General features: G+C 59.5%; 1 protein-coding gene across 1 annotated transcript; it reads right to left on the bottom strand.

Annotated features, from left to right (window-relative positions):
* Positions 1-3533: 3533 nt before the first annotated feature.
* CDK18 (cyclin dependent kinase 18) lies at positions 3534-17405 on the bottom strand (the record flags this gene model as incomplete). Its single annotated transcript, XM_082494434.1, has 15 exons — positions 3534-3568; positions 3897-3974; positions 4313-4403; positions 4883-4925; positions 5134-5239; positions 5618-5715; positions 6057-6177; positions 6265-6388; positions 6782-6844; positions 6951-7045; positions 7204-7318; positions 7549-7605; positions 9710-9835; positions 10195-10340; positions 17282-17405. The coding sequence occupies 15 exons, from the start codon at positions 17403-17405 to the stop codon at positions 3534-3536; spliced, it is 1422 nt and encodes a 473-aa protein (XP_082350560.1).
* Between the last annotated feature and the right edge of the window lie 4145 nt (positions 17406-21550).

Here is a 21550-nt window from a genome sequence, read left to right as displayed (position 1 = left end):
ACCAAAAAAAACAACTTGCAAGAAAAACGTCTGGAAGACAAAGCAAGTTTCCTTTTGTCAAAACTCCCCATCTGCGCGGAGTGCCAGCGACTCCGCAAAGCGGTGGATGGGAGAACCCACAAAATGAAAAAAAGGGAAAAAAAAAAAATGCCGGAGAGCCACAGACATTCCCAGCATTTTCGTTAGCGCTACTTTAAAAATCCAACTTGGGAGCCGGCTGGCGCTCCAAAAGCTGGGGAAAGCCCGCCCGGGGATGCGCTGCCGGAGCGATGCCATCGGCAGCAGGCGGGGAGGAGCGGGGCACCGCTCCGCTCGGGGCTTCTAGAAAGCGGGGCATCCCCGAGATCTCCATCCTCGTAGCCCAGCCGCACCCCGCGGTCCTCACAGGGACCGTAACACCATCCGGGAGACGGAGAAGGGGGATTTGGCTCCGGGCTCTAATCGCTGCCGACCTGCAGCTCCTTTTCTTCGCCGCCGGGCAGGCTTTGGCGGGCAGCGTGCCGCGGGAGATCAGGCGCGCGGGGCTCTGCCAGCCAACGCGTGCAAGTGCCGCACCGCCGAGAGCCTGTAAATCCCACCTTGCTCTGCGGGGCACCAAATATTTACACACACTATCGCCCTCCTGAATGGGAATCAAATATCCACTAAATGCGGTGGAACAAAAGGGGTTATCTTAAATTCGGGCTGTTAGTAGCGCACGGGGCTAATAAATAATAGCGTCTCCTTTAGTGAGGATTTGTAGGAGGAAAGGCAAAGGCTACGGAAGAATAAACAGCAGCACAGGCCCTTTGTCTCTGCTATCTGAGCCCGGGTAAAGCAGTCCTGTCTACGCGGGCGTTGTGAGGTCTTTTCCCCAACGTTTCTCCCCAGCAGTTTCTGTAGGTGACCGTGACCTTCAGCGGGAATACCTCTCTGATGGGTGAGAGCACACCGACCCGGTGGGCCGGCGCGGTCTGCCTCCGTCCTCCCGGTGCGAAAGCGGGACGGCGCAGCTGGGCACCCTCCGCCCCAGCAAGCTGCACGCCCGCGGCAACCTCAGTGCACGGGGGTGGTAACGCCAGGCAAGAAAACTGCACAAAGTCAGGTCAAACATGTCCTGCACGGGTTTCCCGAGAGCGGGTGGAGGGGGTTCCTGCCCCCCCCCCGGGTCCGATCTGCGCTGACGGACCCCAGGGGGGCCCTCTGCTCCCCCCAGGCACTCTTTGCCCCATGTACCCGAAGGCGCTGCCACGGGGGCACTGGAGACGCGGTGCCCGCGGGCTGGGCTGCCAATTCCTGATGGGAGCTGGCCGCCCTGGGAAGTGCAAGTCTGCACCACAGATCCCTGCCGTGCCAAGGAAATTCCTGTATCAAATGCCTTTGTGAAAGAAGACGACAGTGTGAGAGTTCAGACTTCCTCCAGCCAACACCTCCCTTTGTGAACCCCCCTACTGAAAAGCCCCGCGCAGCAGGAGCCGGGCGCAGGAATCCAGGCAAAGCACGACCCTGACATCGGGGTGAAATGCGTCACTGGTGGCTGATGGCTCTTCATGCTCTTCCCTATCAAATGGAAACAATTAATGAACTATTCAGCCCGCTGTATGCTGGACATACTGAGAAGGGAACTGGGCAGGGATGGGCAAACCTCAAACAATGCAGACGTCTGGATGCTTGTCTAGGACAAACCCGAGTGAACAGCTTTGGTCTGATGGGGGAAGCTCAGAGGACGCATCGCATCGAGTACTGGCACAGGGAGGAGTCGCCCCAGAAGCTCTGGGGAGCTCCAGGGGGTCCTCATTTATCCTCACACTTTGCATTTGCTGAGGGTCACAGCAGAAATGCACAGCAAAGCAGAACACAGGGCCCTCACTCCTGCCCCGACGGGGAAACAGCCGCATGGAGAGTCGCCGTCCCCTGAGCGATGCCCCCCAGGCTGGGAGCGCCACGGGTTAAGACATCAGCATGTCCTGCCAGATGACAGTCCCACCGCCTGCCAAGTCCAGAGGCTGCCGGCCACATCCACGGGCTGGAGGACCGGTGGAGGACGGGACTAGTCATCTGGGACGGCCAAGAAAAGGATGAGAATATGATACAGTGGAGAGACTTCCTGCAACGCTCACGCGCTTGAAGACGTTTCGGGCTGGGAGGGAGAGGTGCAGCAGGGCCTCTTCGCTCAGGATGGATTTGGCACGTTCCTGCAGTGTGCAGAGGGGAACACGCACCGGGAGCAGTCCTCGGCCAGCAAAGCACGCTCAGATCTAAGCAGGCGCCTCAGTCCCACGGCATCGATCTGAGGCAGGGCTGGTACGATCTGGCGTTGGCTACCAACGTAGAGGCCGGGCGACGAGGTTTGAGGGATGATTTTTTTCTCTCCGGGTCTATTTCTGGTCCCCACAGCTGAGCTGTGGGAGGATTGGCACCTCTCCCCCTTCCTCCGGGTAGAAATGCACTGAGGTGGGTGTGTGCGACGCTTTGGTACGGAGAGACTGCGCGTCTCGGGCTCTGCCACGTCGCGTGGGGCTCCGCCATGGGACAGGGGGAGCTGCGCTCCTGGGATCCCGGCTGGGAACTGCATCCTGCCCCTTGTGACGATGGCAGAGAGGGTGACAGGGTGGGGGGGGGGGGTGACAGGCTCAGCCATGAGAAAGGGGACATCCCATCCATGCCCAGGGCCGGCTGGCCGAAGGGCTCGGCACAGCGACGGGAGGCAGCACGGTGCCGATGCTCGCACGGCCCCGCTTCCGCACAGCTCCACCGCAGGTACCCGCACCCCGGGCTAAGCCAGCCCTTGCTCTCAGCTCGGGACATCCCTGGGGAGCAGCCGGCTGACCGAATTTGGAAAAGCAAGGTTGGCAAGGAGGGCGAGACGCTGGGGGAAGCAAGTGGAAAAGCCGCCTCCTGCCAGCTGCTGCATCCTCGTCGGGATTCGGGTACCAAAGATGGGGAGAGACGAGGGGTCATGCAGGCAGAGGCAAGGGCAGATAAGGGAGCGCTGCCCCGGCGTTTGTGCTGCAGCGCAGTCTCTCCGGTGCCAGGCTGGGTCATGCCCCCGGCTCGGAACGGGGCCACAAAGCGTCTCCCCAAGAAACAGGGGGTGCAGAGCAGGTTGTCTGAGCAAAGGTAGGTTTTCAGGAATGCCTGTGGCCGGGAGCCACAGCCCAGCTTTGGAGATACCACCCTCTGCTCACAAAACCTCCCCGTGCCCGGCTCATCCCCCCAAGGGCAGCGAGCGGCTCCCTGGAGCAGCGCACGATCCTGCGCTCCGGGCAATGCCCAGGGCAGCTCCTCACCACAGCACCGGCACAGAGGGTGGCAGCTCACGTCTGATGGGGGCAACATGAAAATAAGAGGGGAAAAAGGCCACAGGTCCATCGACAGCAGCTGCTAGGGGCTGTGGTTGTGGGGACGGGCAGGGGAGAGGCTGCGGCCAAGGGCGCTTCAGCATCGTCCTGCTCGAGTCAGTAATTCTGCGGTGGGTCAGGTGGGAGCGTGTTGCCGTCTCCTTTCTCAGTGCTTTGATCTCCATGGTGACAAGGGGAACACGAGATCCAAGTTTAAAATATACTCTGCCTCCTGTTCTTCCCTCGGGCTGGGGAAGAGAGAGAGAGAGATGGGTCAGAGAGGTCAGACGGAGAGCGGCACTTTGCAGAGATGCTGAGCCCTGCGGCGCTCTGGGTTAGGAGGTTACAAGCCCACAGCACTCATAGAGGGACCTGTGCCTCAGGGCACCTAGATGTGACTTTGGTACCACGGTAGGTGACAAGCAAGGATGCCCCAGGGGTAAGTTGTGGACTGAAGCAGGGAGCAGGGCGCAGGTTTGGCTTTTTCTTATGTGGGACCCACCGGGAGTAACCCCAGTGCCAGCGCAGCCTGCGGCACCATCTGGGAGAGGTCAGCGTGATTCTCCCCAGTCCTACCTGACTGCTGAAAGGCTGAGGCTCGGTAGCCAGGGTCCTTCTGAAGCTGGATCTCCTTCAGGGAGAAGATGGAGGCGTCTAGGCAGAGGGGGCAGAGAGAGAGGGGTCAGTCCAGCTGGCAGAGCCGGCAGCGCTCTGCAAACCCGCAGCCGGGAGAGATGGCAGTGCCCGACCGCAGCACTGCACCTCACCAGAGCGTTTCTCTCACGCTCCTGCCCTACACCGTCCTTCCCAAATGGTTTCTCGCGCTCGCAGCCACCAGGCTCCCACCCCACCCTGCTGCGGGAGCAGCTCCGAGTGAGCCAAGACAAGAGGGTCTCTCTTGTGGAAGAGACCCGCCTGCAAACCCCCACCCTCGGGACGGAGAGCACCGCTCTGCTCCGCATCCCCCTGGCACGAAGACAGCGCGCACTTACTGTCAGGCAGGAGATGCACCCGCTCCCCCAGGCTCTTGAAGTAAGCGTGCCGCAGGGCCGCCTCCGCCGAAATCCGGCCTTTGGCTTCGTACTGCGCAAAGCCCCAGAGAAAGGCAATTACACACAGTCTGCACGTGCGAGACGGCACAGAGGCCCCGTACAGGGTGCGCACACATCTGTGCACCCATGCACATGTGAGCACCCAAGGAATTCCGCGTGCTGCGTGGGTGACAGCGTGTCCAAACGCTGGGCACGCCATGGGGGTGTGCAGGCAATTCCCGGTGCCATCTGCACGTGCGCAAGGGCGAGCACACACCACGTGGCCATAGTGCAGCGGCCACATCGTACCTTATGGATCATCAGGTTTGTGTCCTCTCACTTGTGTGCGAGAGGACACAGGGTGAAGGACGGTTCACCATCCTTAGCGGGAGGTGGTTTGGGGTAGGATCGACAAGGCCATAGCTGTAGGGACATGGCTTATTCAGCAGTCACAGCTCCTCTGCTGCCTGTGTAAGGGCAGTCAGAGTACCTTCACTTCAGCAGATCCACCTGCACTGCTCCGCCACTCACCAGAAGGAGGTTCATCAGCAAGTCAATGCCTTCTGAGTCCAGCCTGAGAGAAGGAGGAAACAAAAAATGGAGCATCATTGCACCCAGGAGACATTGCAATAGCCAATGCAAGGGACAAGTGGCAGCCAGGACCTTCCCGTGCGCAGCTGCGCTCAGAAGCTGCCACCCCACAAAGAGGAAACGAAACTGGTGTCCCCGGGCTCCCCTTCACGACCAGCACAAGCCCACCATGTCCCTGCTCGAGGAGATACCTTGGGGCGTGGTTTATTAACGGCTGGGCTCGGTACTGCGTGAAATTGTAAGCCTTGAACTCCTCGTTGGATGTTATGCCAGGCCAGGTGTCTTCTGTTGGGGTTCCTGGGAGGGGGAGAGAGGGAAACCCGTCACACTCATTCGCTGCGGAGAGAACAGCCTGACGCCCGCGAGTCCTGCCCGGGAGAGAGGGCACGGATTTCCCCCGCATCCCACGGAGCCCCTCGCCATCACCCCTCTGCTGACTACAAGCCTGCAAGGAGGGGGGCTGCGGGCAGGCTCTGCCCACGCTGCCTGCCCACGCCGCCTGCCCACGCTGCCTGCCCACGCCTGCCCACGCCGCCTGCCCACGCTGCCTGCCCACGCCTGCCCACGCCGCCTGCCCACGGGCTCCCGCCGGGCTCCCGAGGCTGCGCTGTGTCACCGCTCCTACAGTCAGGCACTGCCCTCGCGTGGGGATCCGGGAGACAGCAGAAGACTCACCCAACAGCCTGAAGATCAAATGCAGCTCTTCTTTCACCGTGGAGCCGGGGAACATGGGCCGCCCGGTGACCATCTCGTAGTGGATGCACCCAACGCCCCTAGAGCGGCAGCAGAGGCTCTGGGGTTAGTGAGGGAGAAGCCCTGTGGACGCCCCACCACCCCTCGGCCAGGGCTGAGGTTCCTGGAGAGGGAAACGAGCTCCAGGAGCTGTGTCCCTTCTCTGCTACAGGTAACCACTCACCCCCGATGTGGAGAGCACGTTCCAAAGACCCGGAGCCCCAGGGGACACGGAAAACAGCACGGCCTCTGGGAGAGCCCACCACCCTCTGGCGTAACCAACACTGTGGGCACGTACGGTGCCGCACCGGCAGACAGGTGGAAATGCCCTGACCCACCCTCTCGGAGACCCCGGGAAGGTCGGTTTGGAGCCGCGGCTCACCACATATCGATGGGTGTGGAATATTCGGTAGATCCCAGCAGGACGTCGGGGGGGCGGTACCACAGCGTGACCACTTCATTGGAATACGTTTTGGTAGGGACTGACTTGGCTCTGGCTAGTCCTGAGGACGAAAGGGATGGGCATCAAGGAGCCGCACCTCGCCGCACCTCCTTGCGATGCTGCATGTCCCCCAGGGAAGCCCACCTACCGAAGTCAGCCAGCTTGAGCTCTCCTCTCTCGTTGATGAGCAGGTTCTGGGGTTTGAGGTCTCGGTGCAGGATCTTTCTCCCGTGACAGTAAGCCAGACCACGCAGCAGCTGGAACATGAAGATCTGGGGGGAGGAGAAGGGGATCGCATTTAGCACGGGGACACGGGGCACCACAGGCGACTCTGCCTCAAGGGCTCTCAAACTCCTGGCCAGGAAAGACCCCTCGAAGCTGGCCTGGGGTGGGACACACTGTAGACAAGTGTTCGGGCCCATCACCAGCAATCCAGAAAAGGGGATGAACAAAGCCTGCATGCACAGTAATTTTATTTAAGGCAGCAGTGACTGGAGAAATGGTGGTGGAGCATCAGAGAGGGCTGAAAAAGGTCAAAGAAGAGTAAGAAGGCTGAACTGAAGAGAGAAGGGTATCCAGCCTCACCACCCGGGGATGCACTCAGGGTGAGCTCCCCGCGTGCAGGGAGAGGCAGGGTTACGGGGTCCCAGGCAGCACCGTCTTACCTTCACGTTGTGCACGCTCATCAGGTTCCCACAGTTATCGAGGTACTGCTTGAGGTCGTTGTCCTGCAGCGGGAAGCATGCGTCAGCCTGTCCCTCCCTCGGGCCCCATCACCCCCCCGTGGAAAGGTATCCGTCCCCCCGTTCCCGCTTAAAACCCCCCCGGACCCACCAGGTACTCGAAGACGAGGGTGAGGGAACGCTCCGTGTGGATGATGTCGTGCAGGGTCACGATGTTGGCGTGTTTCAGGTTCTTCAGCAGCGACACTGCAAGGAGAGGAGACGGCAGGTTGGGGCAGCAGGACCCGGGGCTGTCCTCTGCGTGACTGCAGGAGATGTCCACCTCCACCACCCGTCCCAAACCCGCCTGCGACCCGGCATTGCTCATGAGGGCTGTGATGGGGAAAAGCCCCTCCTGCCCTCACCTTCCCGGATGGCCGTGCAAGGTGCCCCTTCCTCGTGCTCCAGGCGGATTTCCTTCAGGGCAACGAGGTTTTCGGTCAGCTTGCTGCGTCCCTTGAAGACAGTGGCATAAGTGCCCTGGGTGGGGAGAGAGAAAATACAAGCCCTGGAGACCATTTAGCACGGTGGCACAACACCGACACACTCCAGAACCTTTGGAGAAAACATCTTTCGAAGCTACAGAGCCAAGTCTGAACTTGGTCTCAAAGTTGCTAGATATGAAGAAATTGGGCTACTGTGCCCTTTGCATCTCAAGCTGCCCTTCTAGCTTCATTTAAATCCTTACAGGGGTTTGGTAGTCTACTCACCTCTCCCAGTTTATCCAGTTTAACATAGGTTTCCATCTTCCCAAACCCAATATCTGACTGTAAGAGAGAAAGGAAAACGTAATTGAGAGGGATCTTATCCAGGGATGGCTTCACCTCGGCGTGGGGGGAAGGTCAAGGACACCGGAGAGAAACAGCCTCGGGGGCAGATCCATCACGGCAGGCGTTTGCACGCAGCAGCCCAGCTGGTATAAGTACATAATGTCCATTACTTTCCTGGAGAAGCCGTGCGGGCGACCAGGCAATCCATCAGAACACCTTCACAACCCACCGGCTGCTTCAGCGACGCGGACGGCGCCTGCCCGCTGTGCCCCGGGGCAACCGCAGCCGCCACCTCCGCCCCATCCCACTGCCACCCCCCGGCTCCCGGCTCCTCGCACCCACCACCCTGACAGCACCCAGCAGCGGCTGAGCCCAACGGGAGCTGCGGTTTGCCAAAAGCCGATGCCCTTTCTATGGGAGAAGCCTCGTGGGATCCTGCTGCCGATGCCCGGCCCTTTTCGGGAGTTGCTCTGCTACGTGCTGGTCTTTACTGTGACTCCGTTCATTCCTCTGTGCGCCGCTCAAATCGAGTGGGAAAGGGACATTTTCCCATTTGGAAGAGTAACTCTTTAACGCATCGCTGAGCCCTGCTCTCGTGTACCCAGGGGAAGAAGGGCAACCCACTGCAAGGCCACGGATTTCGGTGCCGCTCCTAGCCGACCCCTGGAAATGCAGTTTTCTGTGGGGACAGAGATACCTCCTCGGTTCGTTTGGATGACCTGCCGGGGCAGGGGATGGCTCCCAGCACAGCAGGGGAAATCACTGCTCCTTAAGTTTAATAAACGGGTGTCATTCACCCACAATATACGTTTGCGTCGGCGCAGTCCCAGCGCAGCAGCCAGCTCTGACTCCAGCCCAGGGAAAAGCCCCCCCAGCGCTGCCCCTCTCCTGCGCCAGCGCCGATGCCGTGCCGCGCTGCCGGCCACGGGCAGACGGAGCTGGAGGGACATCTCTCCATCAGCAGTGGCACGAGGCTGGGCAGGGACAGGGTCCCCCGGGGGGAGGCACTGAGGGACCCCCCAGGGCTCTGCCTGCAGAACCGGCAGCCCCAGGTCTGGGGTGCTCTCGCAGCCCCCCCCGCCGCTGCCCACAGCTGCCCCACGGGAAGGCTTTTTCCTTGCCACTTTTTCCGGCCACTGACCGGACCACCATGCTCTCACGAGCTGCCACACGCAGCTGGGAAGCTGCTTTCTCGCTCACGCAGGCGGGATTTGGACCGGCAAATCCGAGGGGAACATAGTGGGGGTTTTTAACTCCTTTTTGGCTTTCCCAAACCCTCTGCGTGCCCTGGGAACAGACCTGTCCTGAGCAGCGAAATGAAGTGCCTGCTGCCATCGGAGGTGCCGTACACCCCCCAGAGCCATACCGCGAGTTTTGCAGGAGCATTCCTTATTCATGGAGGGGACCCTGAATATTAACGGCACGTTGCTGCAGCCGCGTCTATTTTAGTGATCAGACAGAACAAGCAGGTAAACGCAGGCTCTCCTTTTCTCCTCCCTCCCTCTGCACAGGCACGCCAGATCTGAAGGCGCCCGCCGAGCCCTCGCTGCGGGGTCTGTACAGCACTGAGCACCCCCGGGCAGCACGACACACACATGTTCGCACATCTGTAAACCGGGTTTTTGCTCCTACATATGCTGATGCTCTGCAGCAGAGGAACTGAAATGCCAATTCTAATGCAAATTATTTATCGGCATTTGCGTTTCAACTAGCCGAGGCTCCAGCACTTGCTAAACCACAGGAGGTTTCCCACCTCCTCCCGTTTGGAAGGAGCCAGGCCAAGAGGAAAGTCAGGTCCGTGCAGAGGTGAGCGAAGGAACGTGGAGCCCTGGGGATGTGCACAGCTGTTCACAGATGTGCATGTGGAGGAGCGACGGGGGGAAGAGACGCGTATGTGCACAGTGGGGGGAATGTGTGCAGAAAGGGATCTGCATGGGCAGGGATGCGTGTGCGTGTGACACGCAGCGGGTACAAGGCAGCTCACACAGCGGGGCACGGCTGCACCGGTGGGTGGCAACCAGCACATGCATCTGCTGGTCAGGACCTGTGTGCATGAAGCGAGACGTGCCTGGCCCTGCTCGCTCTGCACGGTGAGACTTACGAGGGAAGCCCGTCGCGACATCCTGCTGAGGTGCTTGGGGAACTCCGGGCTCTCCATCTGCAGCTTCTGCAAGAACTCGGGGGGCAGGCGGATGTCCATGGGCAGGGAGAGACGCTTGCTGACATCCTGCGGAGAGGGCCAGAAGAGCGGGTGGTGAATGCATCTGATGAAAGGAGGACTGTACGGAGACATTCAAGGGGAAGTGCTCTCTAACCAGAGCGGATATTAATGCCGAAGCAACGGGTGCAGCATCCGTGGGACGCTTTGTCAAAGGACAAGGGAAGGGGTGTGTGCACGGGGACGTGCGCTGGGCTTTGCCAGGTACCGTGGGAGTCGTGTCGAGTGCACCCAAGAGGACGTCAGGGCTCATGCCTGAGACTGCCAGGTCCCCACGAATCAAACACCGGCTCCTGCAGCCAGCAGGCAGGTGACAACCGGTACTTGCCACGTCCCCTCTGCCCGCTCCAGCCTGCAGCAGTACTTGCCTCCATGGAGAAGCGGCGCTGGTTGTTGTTGCGGTAGCGCACGGCCATCGGGGACTGGCCTTCCACCTCGGAGGGGGAGATGGGGCTGGTGTCCGCTCGGAAGTCCCTGCCCAGGTGTCCCAGCTGCAGGTGCCCTTGAGCCAGGTCTGAGGACAAAGAGAGGGGAGAGTGAGCTGCTGGAGCGGCAGCAGAAGTGCCAAGTCCCAAGGCACTTGCTTCGGAGAAAAGAGAGTGAGAGCAGGGCATGGCGGACCCGAAACGCTCTGGGGCCACGGCAAAGTCCTTCTCCACACCCAGGAGGCAGAGGGAACGCTTGCTTTCTGCTCCAGGCTCCTGGTGCACGGCCACCCGCGCAGCTCTGCTCAGCAGCACCCCCAAAGCACCCTCACACAGCCCCTGCAGCGGAGGGCTCTTTTGACGGACGGGGAGGGGGATGCAGAGAGGGGAACCGCTTCACACCCAAAGCCGCCCAGATCTCCCACGTCCCAATCCAGCACTGCCCAGCAGCCCTGCAGCGGCACCACGGGGTTTTGCACGGGTGAGTATTCTTCTGAACTTCCCAGCCTTATCTTCACCAACGTCACACCGGACAAAACGCGATTTGCACTTTAGGAACACCGGCCGGGGCTCTGGATCCCTCTGTGCTGGGTCTGTACAAAAGCAAAAGAGAAAGAGAGCCCTGCCGCTGGGGAGCACACGTACCTAATCGGCCTCAGGAACCACCAAAACTAACAGCCATCAGGGTACTTTCCTCCAAGGATGTGACCATTTCTCAGAAGGTGTTGGGGATTAACAGCTGCAGAGTCACTTATTGCAAAACAAAACACTCCAGGCTGTCCTGCCCCGACCTGCTGCGCTGAGCCAGACACACAGTCCCGAGAAGCACAAAAGCTCCCTTGAAAACCAAAGCAGCTCAGAAAAATAACTCTTCTCTTGGGACCCCAGGTGTGAAGCCTCACTGAGCCCAAGAAACCCTGAAAGGAGCAAGAAATCAGAACAAAATAAGCCATTGAGCTCCCTCTGGTCTCCAGTTTGAGGCTTGCACTTAAACCTCCTCACTCTGTAATTAATGCCGGGTTGGCAGGAATATTCTGGCACGCAGCGACTCAGACAGTGGCACAGCAAAACACTGACAAGTTCAGCGCAGGTCACCCGGACCCCAGGGAAGTGGATTCCCCCAGTTCACACGGATGCTGTTTCCAAGGGACCATTCATAGAATCACAGAATGGTTTGGGTTGGAAGGGACCTTGAAGACCACCCAGTGCCCCCCCCTGCCCCAGGCAGGGACACCTCCCCCCAGCCCCGGTTGCTCCCAGCCCCGTACAACCCGGCCTTGAGCACCTCCAGGGATGGGGCAGCCACAGCTTCTCGGGGCACCCTGCGCCGGGGGTCACCGCCTGCACAGGGAAGAAGTTCTTCCTAATATCTAATCTAAATCTCCCCTCTTTCAGTTTAAAACTGTTCCCCCTCGTCCCATCACTGCAGTCCCTTCAGAAGGAGGCAGAGCTCACTGGGTGTGCTGGGATGGAGGAGCACCATCTCCCCACGGGAGGGACGCGTCTCTCTCTGAAACGGTGTGGGGCCAAGCAGGGACGACCATTTTGTCCCCTTCCCGGTGGCCACACAGCTCTCTCCCTTCTCATCTAACCTTTGCAGCCACCCTCCAAGTACGCAAGGCCTCCAGGGTCCAAGAGGACCGGTGTCCCCCACGCATCCAGGCACCCTGCAGTCACTTCCCCAGAGCAAGCAGGAGCTTTGCAGGAGGGAAACTCCCCAGGGAGGACCTGTGATGCCCCGAACGGAGCCCTGCCCCTCGCCAAGCCCTTTCCCTGAGCTGCACGGAGACAATCCCCCGCTGTGGATAACGCAGATTTCAGCGCACGGATCCCAACGCGCTCAGGCAGCCAGCGATGATCTCATTGCCGAAGCCTGGAGAGGGAGGGCTGGCTTTCACGGGGTGGTGAGCAGGGCTGGGACCTGGCTGCAGTTTGCTCATCTGACGGATGAGAGGTGGCAGGCAAGTGACCTGGGAAAAGATGCGGTTTCGTGCCATGGTCACTGGGGAACCAGGGGAGCCGCGAGCTAAGGGATGCAGGCTGTCCTCGATAGACAGCCCGCGCCTAAGGGACGGGTTCAGCCCATGCCCCTGGGCTCGGGAGGGTCTGAAACAGTGCCAGGAGGTTTTGGGCAGACAGGCAAGAACGAGGCATAGAGTCACCCCTCCTCCCAGGACTGCTGCGGGACTCTGGTCCCTGTCGCTTTCTGGCCATCTGTCTGTGCAGGAACAGTTCGGAAACTTACCCGGAATTAACCACGGGTATAAAATTAACGTGGCTCAATTAAACCGAATCAAATCTTTTTAACTTGCTCACTTCCTAAGCAACTTATCTGAAAAAACCCCAAAGGCCATTTAAAATCTGACTGAACGGAGTTCAACTAACCCACTTTAAATGACAGTTTGGGTGAATTCGTGCTGGTTCCCATAGGTAAACAAACCCGAACTCTTGGTAAAAGATGCAGCCTGTCCCCGAAAGCTGCAAACCAGCAGCAGCGCCCGGCTGAACCAGCAGCCCACCAGGTCGGCTCGTGTCAGTCTCTCCGCATCTACAAGAGCATCAGACGTAAAGCCAGAGGTAAGATGGCAACCTGGGTGTTCCAGCGCACCCAAAGGGGACTGGGATACGCAAAAGATGTGAATGGATGGGAAAAGCACGTAAAAACACACAGGAGGCTTGCAGAGGTGAGGAGAAAGGTGTTTTGGCTGCCCTGGGGCCAGAGAGGAGAGGCGGGATGTGCCACCCCACCCATCCCGCGTCACCGCGAGGTGCCCACAGCACCCGGGATACCCAGTCCCGCAGCGATGCTCCCGCAGGGCCGGGGTTGCCCCCGGGCTCGGAGGACCTCGCCGGGTGCTCACGGGAGGAGACGTGAAGCTGTGGGCGTGCAAAAGTGGGGCCTGTTTGATTCTGCTCGGCATTTCATGTGGATTAGGGTGAGCCCTGACACTGCACATAATGAGGCTGCATGGGATATCAAAGCAAATTAAAGGGAGACCGCAGACACGGCGGCTGCCTTTGACGAGCCTCCCGCCTTTTTTTATAAATATATTTAAACACTGCCTCTGCCAAAGCAAGCTTTGATCTCCCAAGAAAAGGGGCCAGAACCCTTCACTGCTTGCCTGACTTAGAACTTTTAATTACTTTGCTAAGCGTGAACTCTCCTCTCAAAGCTCCGTTACACTCAGGGGGCAGGGCTGCACTCAGAGCTGGGATTATTCATCCTCCTTCCTCCCCCTCATCATCACTTCTTTGTGGCCTTGCACCCCGAAGGCCGGATCTGGCTCTGATTTATGCCATCGCAAACCGGGAGCTCCGCAGGCTCTGCAGCCCAAACACCGAGACCTTATTTGGCCTCAGAGGACAGACGGGGCAGGAGCTGTGTCAGGGTGAAGCCCTGGCGCAGACGTGAGCTGTTGCTAATGCCATCAGCTCTTATCAAAGCAAATGGGGGACACTGAGACTTGGTCCCTCTGAAAATCTGGAGTACGGAGAGGAACACGTGCCAGAGGAAGCCCAAGAAGAAAGGAAAGAGCCCCTTAATGCGCGGCTGGAGCAGCCATGGAGAAGGTTCCCCACGTCCGAGGATGCGGGGATGGAGCTGGCCTTCATCGAGGGTATGCGATGTGGCACAGAGCCCAGCCTGGGCTCTCCTTAACCCAGAGGCTTTCTTCCACCTCTGCCTCTGCAGCTGAGCAGCCGCCGTGGCCGAGGAGAGGCGGTGCAGCCCAGGGGCGGGATGCACTCAGAGCTGGGATTATTCATCCTCCTTCCTCCCCCTCATCATCACTTCTTTGTGGCCTTGCACCCCGAAGGCCGGAAGGGCGGGGGGCTGTCGGAGCCCCCAGGGTAGGCTGTGAGCAAGTTAGGCTCTGACCACAGGCACCCCCTCTGCCTCGTCAGCCTCCATCAAGGTGACACTGCCCAGGACGGGATGTGGCCAGGCTGGAGAGCTGTTTGCTTTTCCATTTGCCAGCTCTGCTTCTCTCAGGTCGCGTTTTATCAGCCTCCGTGGGTGAGGTCATGATGGAGAGGACAGAGCTGGGGATTTCCCACCGCGCCACCAACAGACCAGGCAGGTTTCTACCTACTCTGTCCCACTGCCAGAGTCAGAGCAGCTCTGCACGTGCTTTTGGAGCATCTCCTGAGCAGGTCTTCTGGCCGCTGCATCGCCCTCCTGCCCAAGGACAGGCGGAGGCACTCACAGCCACCGCGGCGTAGGGTTTGCAGACTGCCGTGACCCGTGAATGCTGCTAACCTGTGATTTCTGATGCTGGAGGGAAAATAAAAACTGCAAAGCAATTCCCCGAGGAGCTGTGTGAGGTGATGAAAGCAAAAACGATGTGCTGATCTCTGCTGTGATTAGCACTCTTTTCTGGAGCGAGCGATCGCGGCGCCTGAACTGTCGTGGGTCGGCCGCTCACCAGGAGAGGGAAGATCACTGCAGGCAAATCTGCCTGCTCTGAAGAGACAGCCAGGGGCACGGTCAGACATCCTGAGCAAGGAAGGTGAAACCTGAAGCAAAGCTGTTTCATGGGGAAGAGAAGCAGCACGAGAGTGACTGCCATGGCTCCAGCCTCAGCCCTGCCACAAACTTTCTGCACGAGGGTAGCAAAGTCATTTTGCCGCTTTGCACCCTGATTGCTCCATCTGTAAAGCAGAGGAGACCCAACACCTCAGAGAGAACTGCTGCTTCCCTAAAGTCAGAGCCCTCTCCAGACCGGGCACCTCCCAGTAGGTCCAAACCTCGCCGCCAAACCCTGCAAAAGAGCCAGTTTCACACAAACCTCCTTCTCACCCCCTCCAGCACCGCCAAAATGATCCCGTCCCCCTACACACAGAATCATCTGAAGCATCCCACTCCCGCACCGTGCCCGAATGCCTCCTCACCCCGGGGTGCTGGGGCTCGTGTCCCCCCCGCACCGGTGCCTCCACCTTCCCTCTGCTGAGCCCCCGCCAAGTCCTCCTGGCACAGGGCTGCGGGCAAAGAGTTCCCTGCCAACGGGGGGTTCGTTGGACGGCCGAAGAGATGCCTCAGACAAATGTGGCTGTCAGGGCTCTTCATAAACAACGGCCGCAGCCCGCAGGAGATGGAGATTAAGGACACGGTGGAGGTGACTTCTCGGGGTTGTTTACAACGCCCGCGGGAAACTTAATCAAGAGATCTCGGGCAGGAGGGAGCGGTGGTGGGGACAGCGCGTTTTGCCTGTCCTGCGTGGGAGAGGGCTCGGGTACAAACTGGGAACCCTGCGCCGGGGAGGAGGGGGCACCGGGGAGGGAGAGCTGCGGCGGGGGCCGGGATGTGACGCATGCAGGCAGGGAGGGAGGGAGGCACCCACCGGTGGGGGCTGGCACCGGGACACCCCACCGGCTGGGGCTGGCAGACCCCGAGCCCCTGATGCATTCCCGGCTCCAGGCAGAAGGATCTCCTAATCGTACCATGTCACGGTCTAGTGCTGGTCCAGCCGCTTCCCACGGGGTCGGGAACACCCTGGGCTCTGCCCCAGGACTGCTCTGGCTTTGCTCTTATTCTTTCCTGGCCACCTCAGGAGCGAGAGCAAAAGCCGGGGGCAAAGGCAGATGCTGCTTGCGCTGGTTCACCACTCAAGGGCAAAGGAAGAACCGTGACCGAAGCTTCATTAAAGCAGAAGAAGAGGGAAATCGCCTCCCCGACAAAGCCCCGGGTTGCACGGCGGAGATAACGAGCCCAGGCTCAGCCATCCCAGAGCAGAGGGCCCCCAAGGAAGGCAACAGCAGCAGCAGCTGTCGGCGCCCGGGACTTTCTTAGCCTTGTGCCATTTTATCCCCACAGCTTCTGCACATCTAATTAAGGGCTCAAGTCTAATTATAGCCCTCGCTGCTTGCTAGGGTGTGAGGGGAGGTGTGTGCGGGGCGGGAGGAGGGAAGGAGGCTGTGAAGGGATGCTGTTCAGGGCAGCCTGGGTGTCTGGAGGGATAAAGAAGAGCGTCGGGAGCCGCAGGAGGGAGGAAAGCCAGCTCTGAATTAGGTTAGTGCATCTCTTCTTTCAAGCAGGTTAGCTGGCAGAGAGACGGTCCCTCCCTGCCGGGGCCGACGCCAGTGCCAGGCAATTCCGCCACGGCCCCAGCTCCTGCTTGCAGCAAAAGTTTCCAGCAATTGTGGCTGCGGGGTGAGGGGAAAAAGAGCCTGAGCGCGACCTGAGCAGAGCCGAGGGCACCCACAGGCGAACGGGCTGGCGGGTGGCAAAGGAGCTGGTTTGGTAGGAGGCAGCGGCAAACGCCCGACGTGATCGCCGGGAGCGGCGCAGCCTCACACCCGCAGCAGCGAATTTACCCCTGGATGAATCAAATCTGACTTTCTCAGGTTTCCAAAGGCCTGCCTGCCAGCGGCTCTGCCTGCTTGTCCGTGCACGGCCACCTTGGCGCGATCCGCTCCCGGTTCGTGCCTCCGGCGCTGCCTCTCCCTCGCTGTGCCGTAGCCCAGACCGCGGCGCCTGCCCCGGCCTGCAGCCACCGCTGCTGTTTGCAGAAGGCATGTGCCCCGCTCAGCTCGCCGAGGCGTTAACCCTAAACCTCCCTGGGACTTGAAAACTGCACCCCGAGACAAGGCTGTGGGTCCAGGAGCAAAGGACGGTTCGGCGAGCCCCTGAGCGGCCACAGCAGCCCCTCGGGCTGGTGGAAGCGGCAGCCTGTAGCCCTGGGGAGGGCTCGACCACCACCGTCCCCTTTGGGCAGGCAGGAGGAGATCCCACGCTTTTCCCCGTAACCACACAGGTGTCATTCCTCTCCGTTTTGTGCAACGACCTTTCCCTCCTATAAGGCTTTCCTTATGCAAGCATAAATCTCTCTTCAGATCAGATCGTCTAATGACAAGGTGTTATTAATCCTGCTGGATAGATGGGGAAAGCAACACAAACAAAGGGGCCGTAACTTTCCTCATGTCAACACACCCAGAGAAAGGCCGGGGGGGGGGCTGGAGCGGAGATGCTTGCTGGCGGCGCTGACCCCAGATGCTCCCAGCCAGCCCCAGCAGGGGCCCGGGGGCTCCCTACCTTCATTCCTCCGGTTGTTGAGCTGGTTGAACTGCTCCGTGAACTCCGTCAGCGACTCCTCGATGGTCTCCGTCCGCGGAACCGAGAGCGAAAACCTCCGCTTGAAGTTTTTCATCTTGTTCATTTTCCCGTGTGCCGGGAGGGACGGCAGAGCCCTGCGGGGAAGGGGAGAGAGGAGGCTGAGAGGGTGGGACAATGCACGGGACGGCCCCCCAGCCCCCCAGATCCTGCTCTGTGGGGCTGGCAGCACCCCGACCCGAATTTCCCCTGCTGGGGATCTGCAGGGGTCCCCGGGGACATCCACTTCTCCCAGGCACCGCTGCTGGGTCGGAGCAATAGGGGGGCCACGTGGTCACCAGGGTCCTCGTGAATTTAAGAGCTGACTGTGGTCAAGAGGTGCAGGGGGCTTTTTCTGGGCTGGTTGTCAGAGCTATGGACAATGAATCCCAAGTACCAACACAGGCTGCACCTTACAGCATCCTTGGAAACTCCAGGAACGCCTGGAACAGGGAAAAGCAGGGGGGGGAATAGAAGGAAAGCAAGAAAGAGTCAACAGTGATGGGAAAGATTCAATACCGCACTCCTCCCTGTACAAGGAGGCACCTCTCCCCCGGCAGTTTGGTCTCTGCTTTGCCCTTGCAAGAAAGTCTTCCTGAGCCAGCAGCAAAATGCTGAGCGGAGCCCGTACCGGCCGGGGGCATCCCCGAGAGCCACGGCAAGGGGAGATGCTTCAACCTCACAGCTTGCTCACAAGCTCTTGAATGACTCATCCTGTACGGGCATTAGAATCGCCTTAGCCAGGGATCTAATTAAAGCAATAAAACCCTTAAAGGAAGAAAACCCTCAAGGGGCACATGGCGAAGCGTGCCGAGTCCCGGCAGCCACACGAGCAGGCTGAGGGAGCTCGCCCTGGGCGTCTGGGAGCCACACGCCGCTTCGCCTTCCCTACTTTGGCTCTCGCCAGGCCCGCCTGGAGCTCAGCAGCGCAGACGGGACCGGGCTGCGAGAGCTGTGCGTGCAGGGTTTAGAATCAGAATCTCCTAGATCGGAAAAGACCTGTAAGATCATCCAGTCCAACCCTTAACCTAACACTGACAGCCCACCACTAAACCCTGTCCCTCAGCGCTGTATCTACACCACCCTTAAATCCCTCCCGGGATGGGGACTCCACCACCGCCCTGAGTAACGCGTTCCAACACCTGATGACCCTCTCAGTAAAGAAATTCTTCCTAATATCCAGTCTAAACTTCCCTTGGCGCAACTTGAAGCCATTTCCTCTTGTCCTATCACCTGCGACTTGACAGAAGAGGTCGACTCCCCCCTCTCTGCACCCTCCTGTCAGGCAGTTGCAGAGAGTGATAAGGTCTCCCCTCAGCCCCCTCTTCTCCAGGCTGAACACCCCCAGTTCCCTCAGCCCCTCCTCAGAAGACGTGTGCTCCAGACCCCTCACCAGTTTCGTTGCTCTTCTCTGGACACGCTCCAGCCCCTCAATGTCCTCCTTGCGGTGAGGGGCCCGAAACTTAGTTTGGCCCTTAGCACCAGCCCCGCTGCACTCGGGTGTTGTTCCTCCCACCGAGCACAGCCCGCGTGAACCGCCCGCGCTCCCCGGACCTGCAGACACCAGTGTCTCACCCCCAACCAGCCACAGCTCTGCCCCTTCCAGTCCCAGACCCGAGGAGGTTTGGGTCCGTCCCTCTCCCCGTCCCAATCCGATGAGCGCAGCGTGGCTCCTCCACCAGCCTTCACCGCCTCAACCCTCCAACCCGTCTGGCGGGGGATTTTCCATTAACAGCGTGGACTCCTTCAACGCTACCTTCACCCACCAGCCCAAGGAGGGATCTCACGGGGAAAATCATCCTTTAGAACCCAACAGGCTACACAGCGCGGTTCTTCCCTGCACCGACGCACTCATCCCGCGACTCGTCCCGCACCCCTGGCGCAGGTCGCCCCCCCAACTGCTGGGTGTCCCCGCGGCAGCTGAGCATCCCCCTCCCCACCCCTCCCAGCCCCCCTCTGGGGCTGTTCAGCACAAACAAACAAACGGTGACGGTGATCCCATTCCAGCCTGATGCGATCAGACACAGCATCCGGGAGCTAATGCATCGCGTCGCCAGGGCAACGGGAACACTTGGGTTGACATGCCTGCATCTGAAAGCTTAAAAGATTATCCGTCAGCAAAATAAACACTCCCCCTGCGTGTCTGCCACGCTCTGCTGCGAGGCATGGCACCCTGCTGTGGGTGCAACCCCACGAAAATCCCGGGGATTCACCCCAAGCCTGGGGACTCACAGCCCTCGGCCACCCCCGCTCCTCTCCCACCTTTAATGCCGCCAATTCCTACAGGCGAAGTCTCGCTGCTTGTGTACCTGGAATCGGGGCTGGGGTGTTCGGTTGGGGGTGGGAAGGGAGGCTGGAAGCCGCTTTGAGTTGCACAGCGAGGCAGGAGGATGCTGGACACATCCACTCCGGGCTTCAGACATTTAAATGTTTCCTCGGCACCACAGAAACATGCTCTGACAACAAAGAGCTGGCACCAGTGAGCCCCGCGTGAACAAAGTCTCCGTGCTGGTGCTTTCCTCATGGCCAAGAAGAAAGTTTCCATGCAGTGCTGTTCCTCCCGAAGGGAAGGTAAAGCTTGACCTGGTTTTGGAGACCCTTTTTCCAGACCATGGCTCTGCCCTGGTTCCCTACCTTGCACGCTAAGGTGCAAGCGAGGCGCTGCCGGTGCAAGGAGATGCTGCTAGTGTTGCGGGCACCCAAGGAACTCAACCGACCCGAAGTGTTCTGCTCCGGCTGCGCACGCTGACACTGCTGAAGTGGCGTGAGTAAAAGCCACAGAAGCTCCTGTGCTAGGCACGGTTTTACTCCCACACGGGAAACAGGAGCTCAGGGGAAATCCATGATGCTCCCAGCAGGTACATCAGAGGCTCAAACAAAAGACAACTTTTCCACGTTAATGTTCAGGTAAACCCCAGTGTCGTCGTTCTTTCAAATGAGGGCATAAGCGAGTTTCCACGCATCTCTGGTGAAGGTTACACGAACAAACTGTGCTCTGGTGGCATCCCTCGCAACCCTCGCGTGTGTCCATAACACAGCCAGTGCAAGGACAGCCCCGCAGCAGCAAATGCTGCAGTTACCTGACTTGGAACCCACCTGAGAACACCTGAGGCCTTCGCCAGGATCGGGCAGGGGAGGAAGAGTTGCATGAGTCCCCCCCAGATGCTTAAATCACAGCTTGGCGAGGAAGGCTCTGTGTTTCACGAGAGGTTTAGCAATGCTGTGCACCCCCAACAGCGGATGAAAGAAGCGTACCCGAGTGCTGGATAACACGCGTGTGCAGGATCAAGGACAGATCCCAACTCTGAGCACCATCCCCTCTCCTGCCCGTTTGGAAAGGGCTCCCTGCCTGGGACTGGGAGGGACTGGGCTGGGGGATGCTGCAGAGCCGCTCGTTGACCCCCCTATGCCTGCTGTGCCCCAAGGACAGCAGTCACCCTGCTGTGATGGGGACAAAGTCCCACCAGGGCAGAGAGTGGCACAGGACAGTCTGGAGAGCAATCCAGGACAGAATCACAGAATCACAGAATCTCCTAGATCGGAAAAGACCTGTAAGATCATCCAGTCCAACCCTTAACCTGACAGCCCACCACTAAGCCCTGTCCCTCAGCGCTGTATCTACACCACCCTTAAATCCCTCCAGGGATGGGGACTCCACCACCGCCCTGGGTAACGTGTTCCAACGCCTGATGACCCTCTCAGTAAATAAATTCTTCCTAATATCCAGTCTAAACTTCCCTTGGCACAACTTGAAGCCATTTCCTCTTGTCCTATCACCTGCGACTTGACAGAAGAGGTCGACTCCCCCCTCTCTGCACCCTCCTGTCAGGCAGTTGTAGAGAGCAATCCCCTACCACATCAACCCATAACCTCCCGAAGGGCCCTGGGCTCCTGGACCAGGAAAGACGCAGGGAACAGAAAAGACAATCCGTCTCCAGGTGAAGGATGAGGGGAAAGGGTCTTTCCACCTCCCTCTCTGGCTGCTCGCTCTCCTCAAAACGGCGCGAGGGGTTTAGGAGGCAAACACCTCTGCACCAACAAAAATCTGTGCTGCACAAACTGCAGTCCAAATCCTTCCCCCCCCCCAACCCTTGCCACCGACCGGAGTGCCGGCAGCTCCAGGCTGCTAAATATAAACCTCCTCAGGGACAAAGTGGGGTGGGGGTAAAAACAGCACCGACATCGCCGGGCACCTCTGCGGCAATGCACTCG

The sequence above is a fragment of the Vanellus vanellus genome (assembly GCF_965231255.1).
Source record: "Vanellus vanellus genome assembly, chromosome: 23".
Taxonomy (NCBI): domain Eukaryota; kingdom Metazoa; phylum Chordata; class Aves; order Charadriiformes; family Charadriidae; genus Vanellus; species Vanellus vanellus.
The sequence above is the reverse complement of the archived record's forward strand: the minus strand, read 5'-3'. Positions and strand labels throughout refer to the sequence as shown.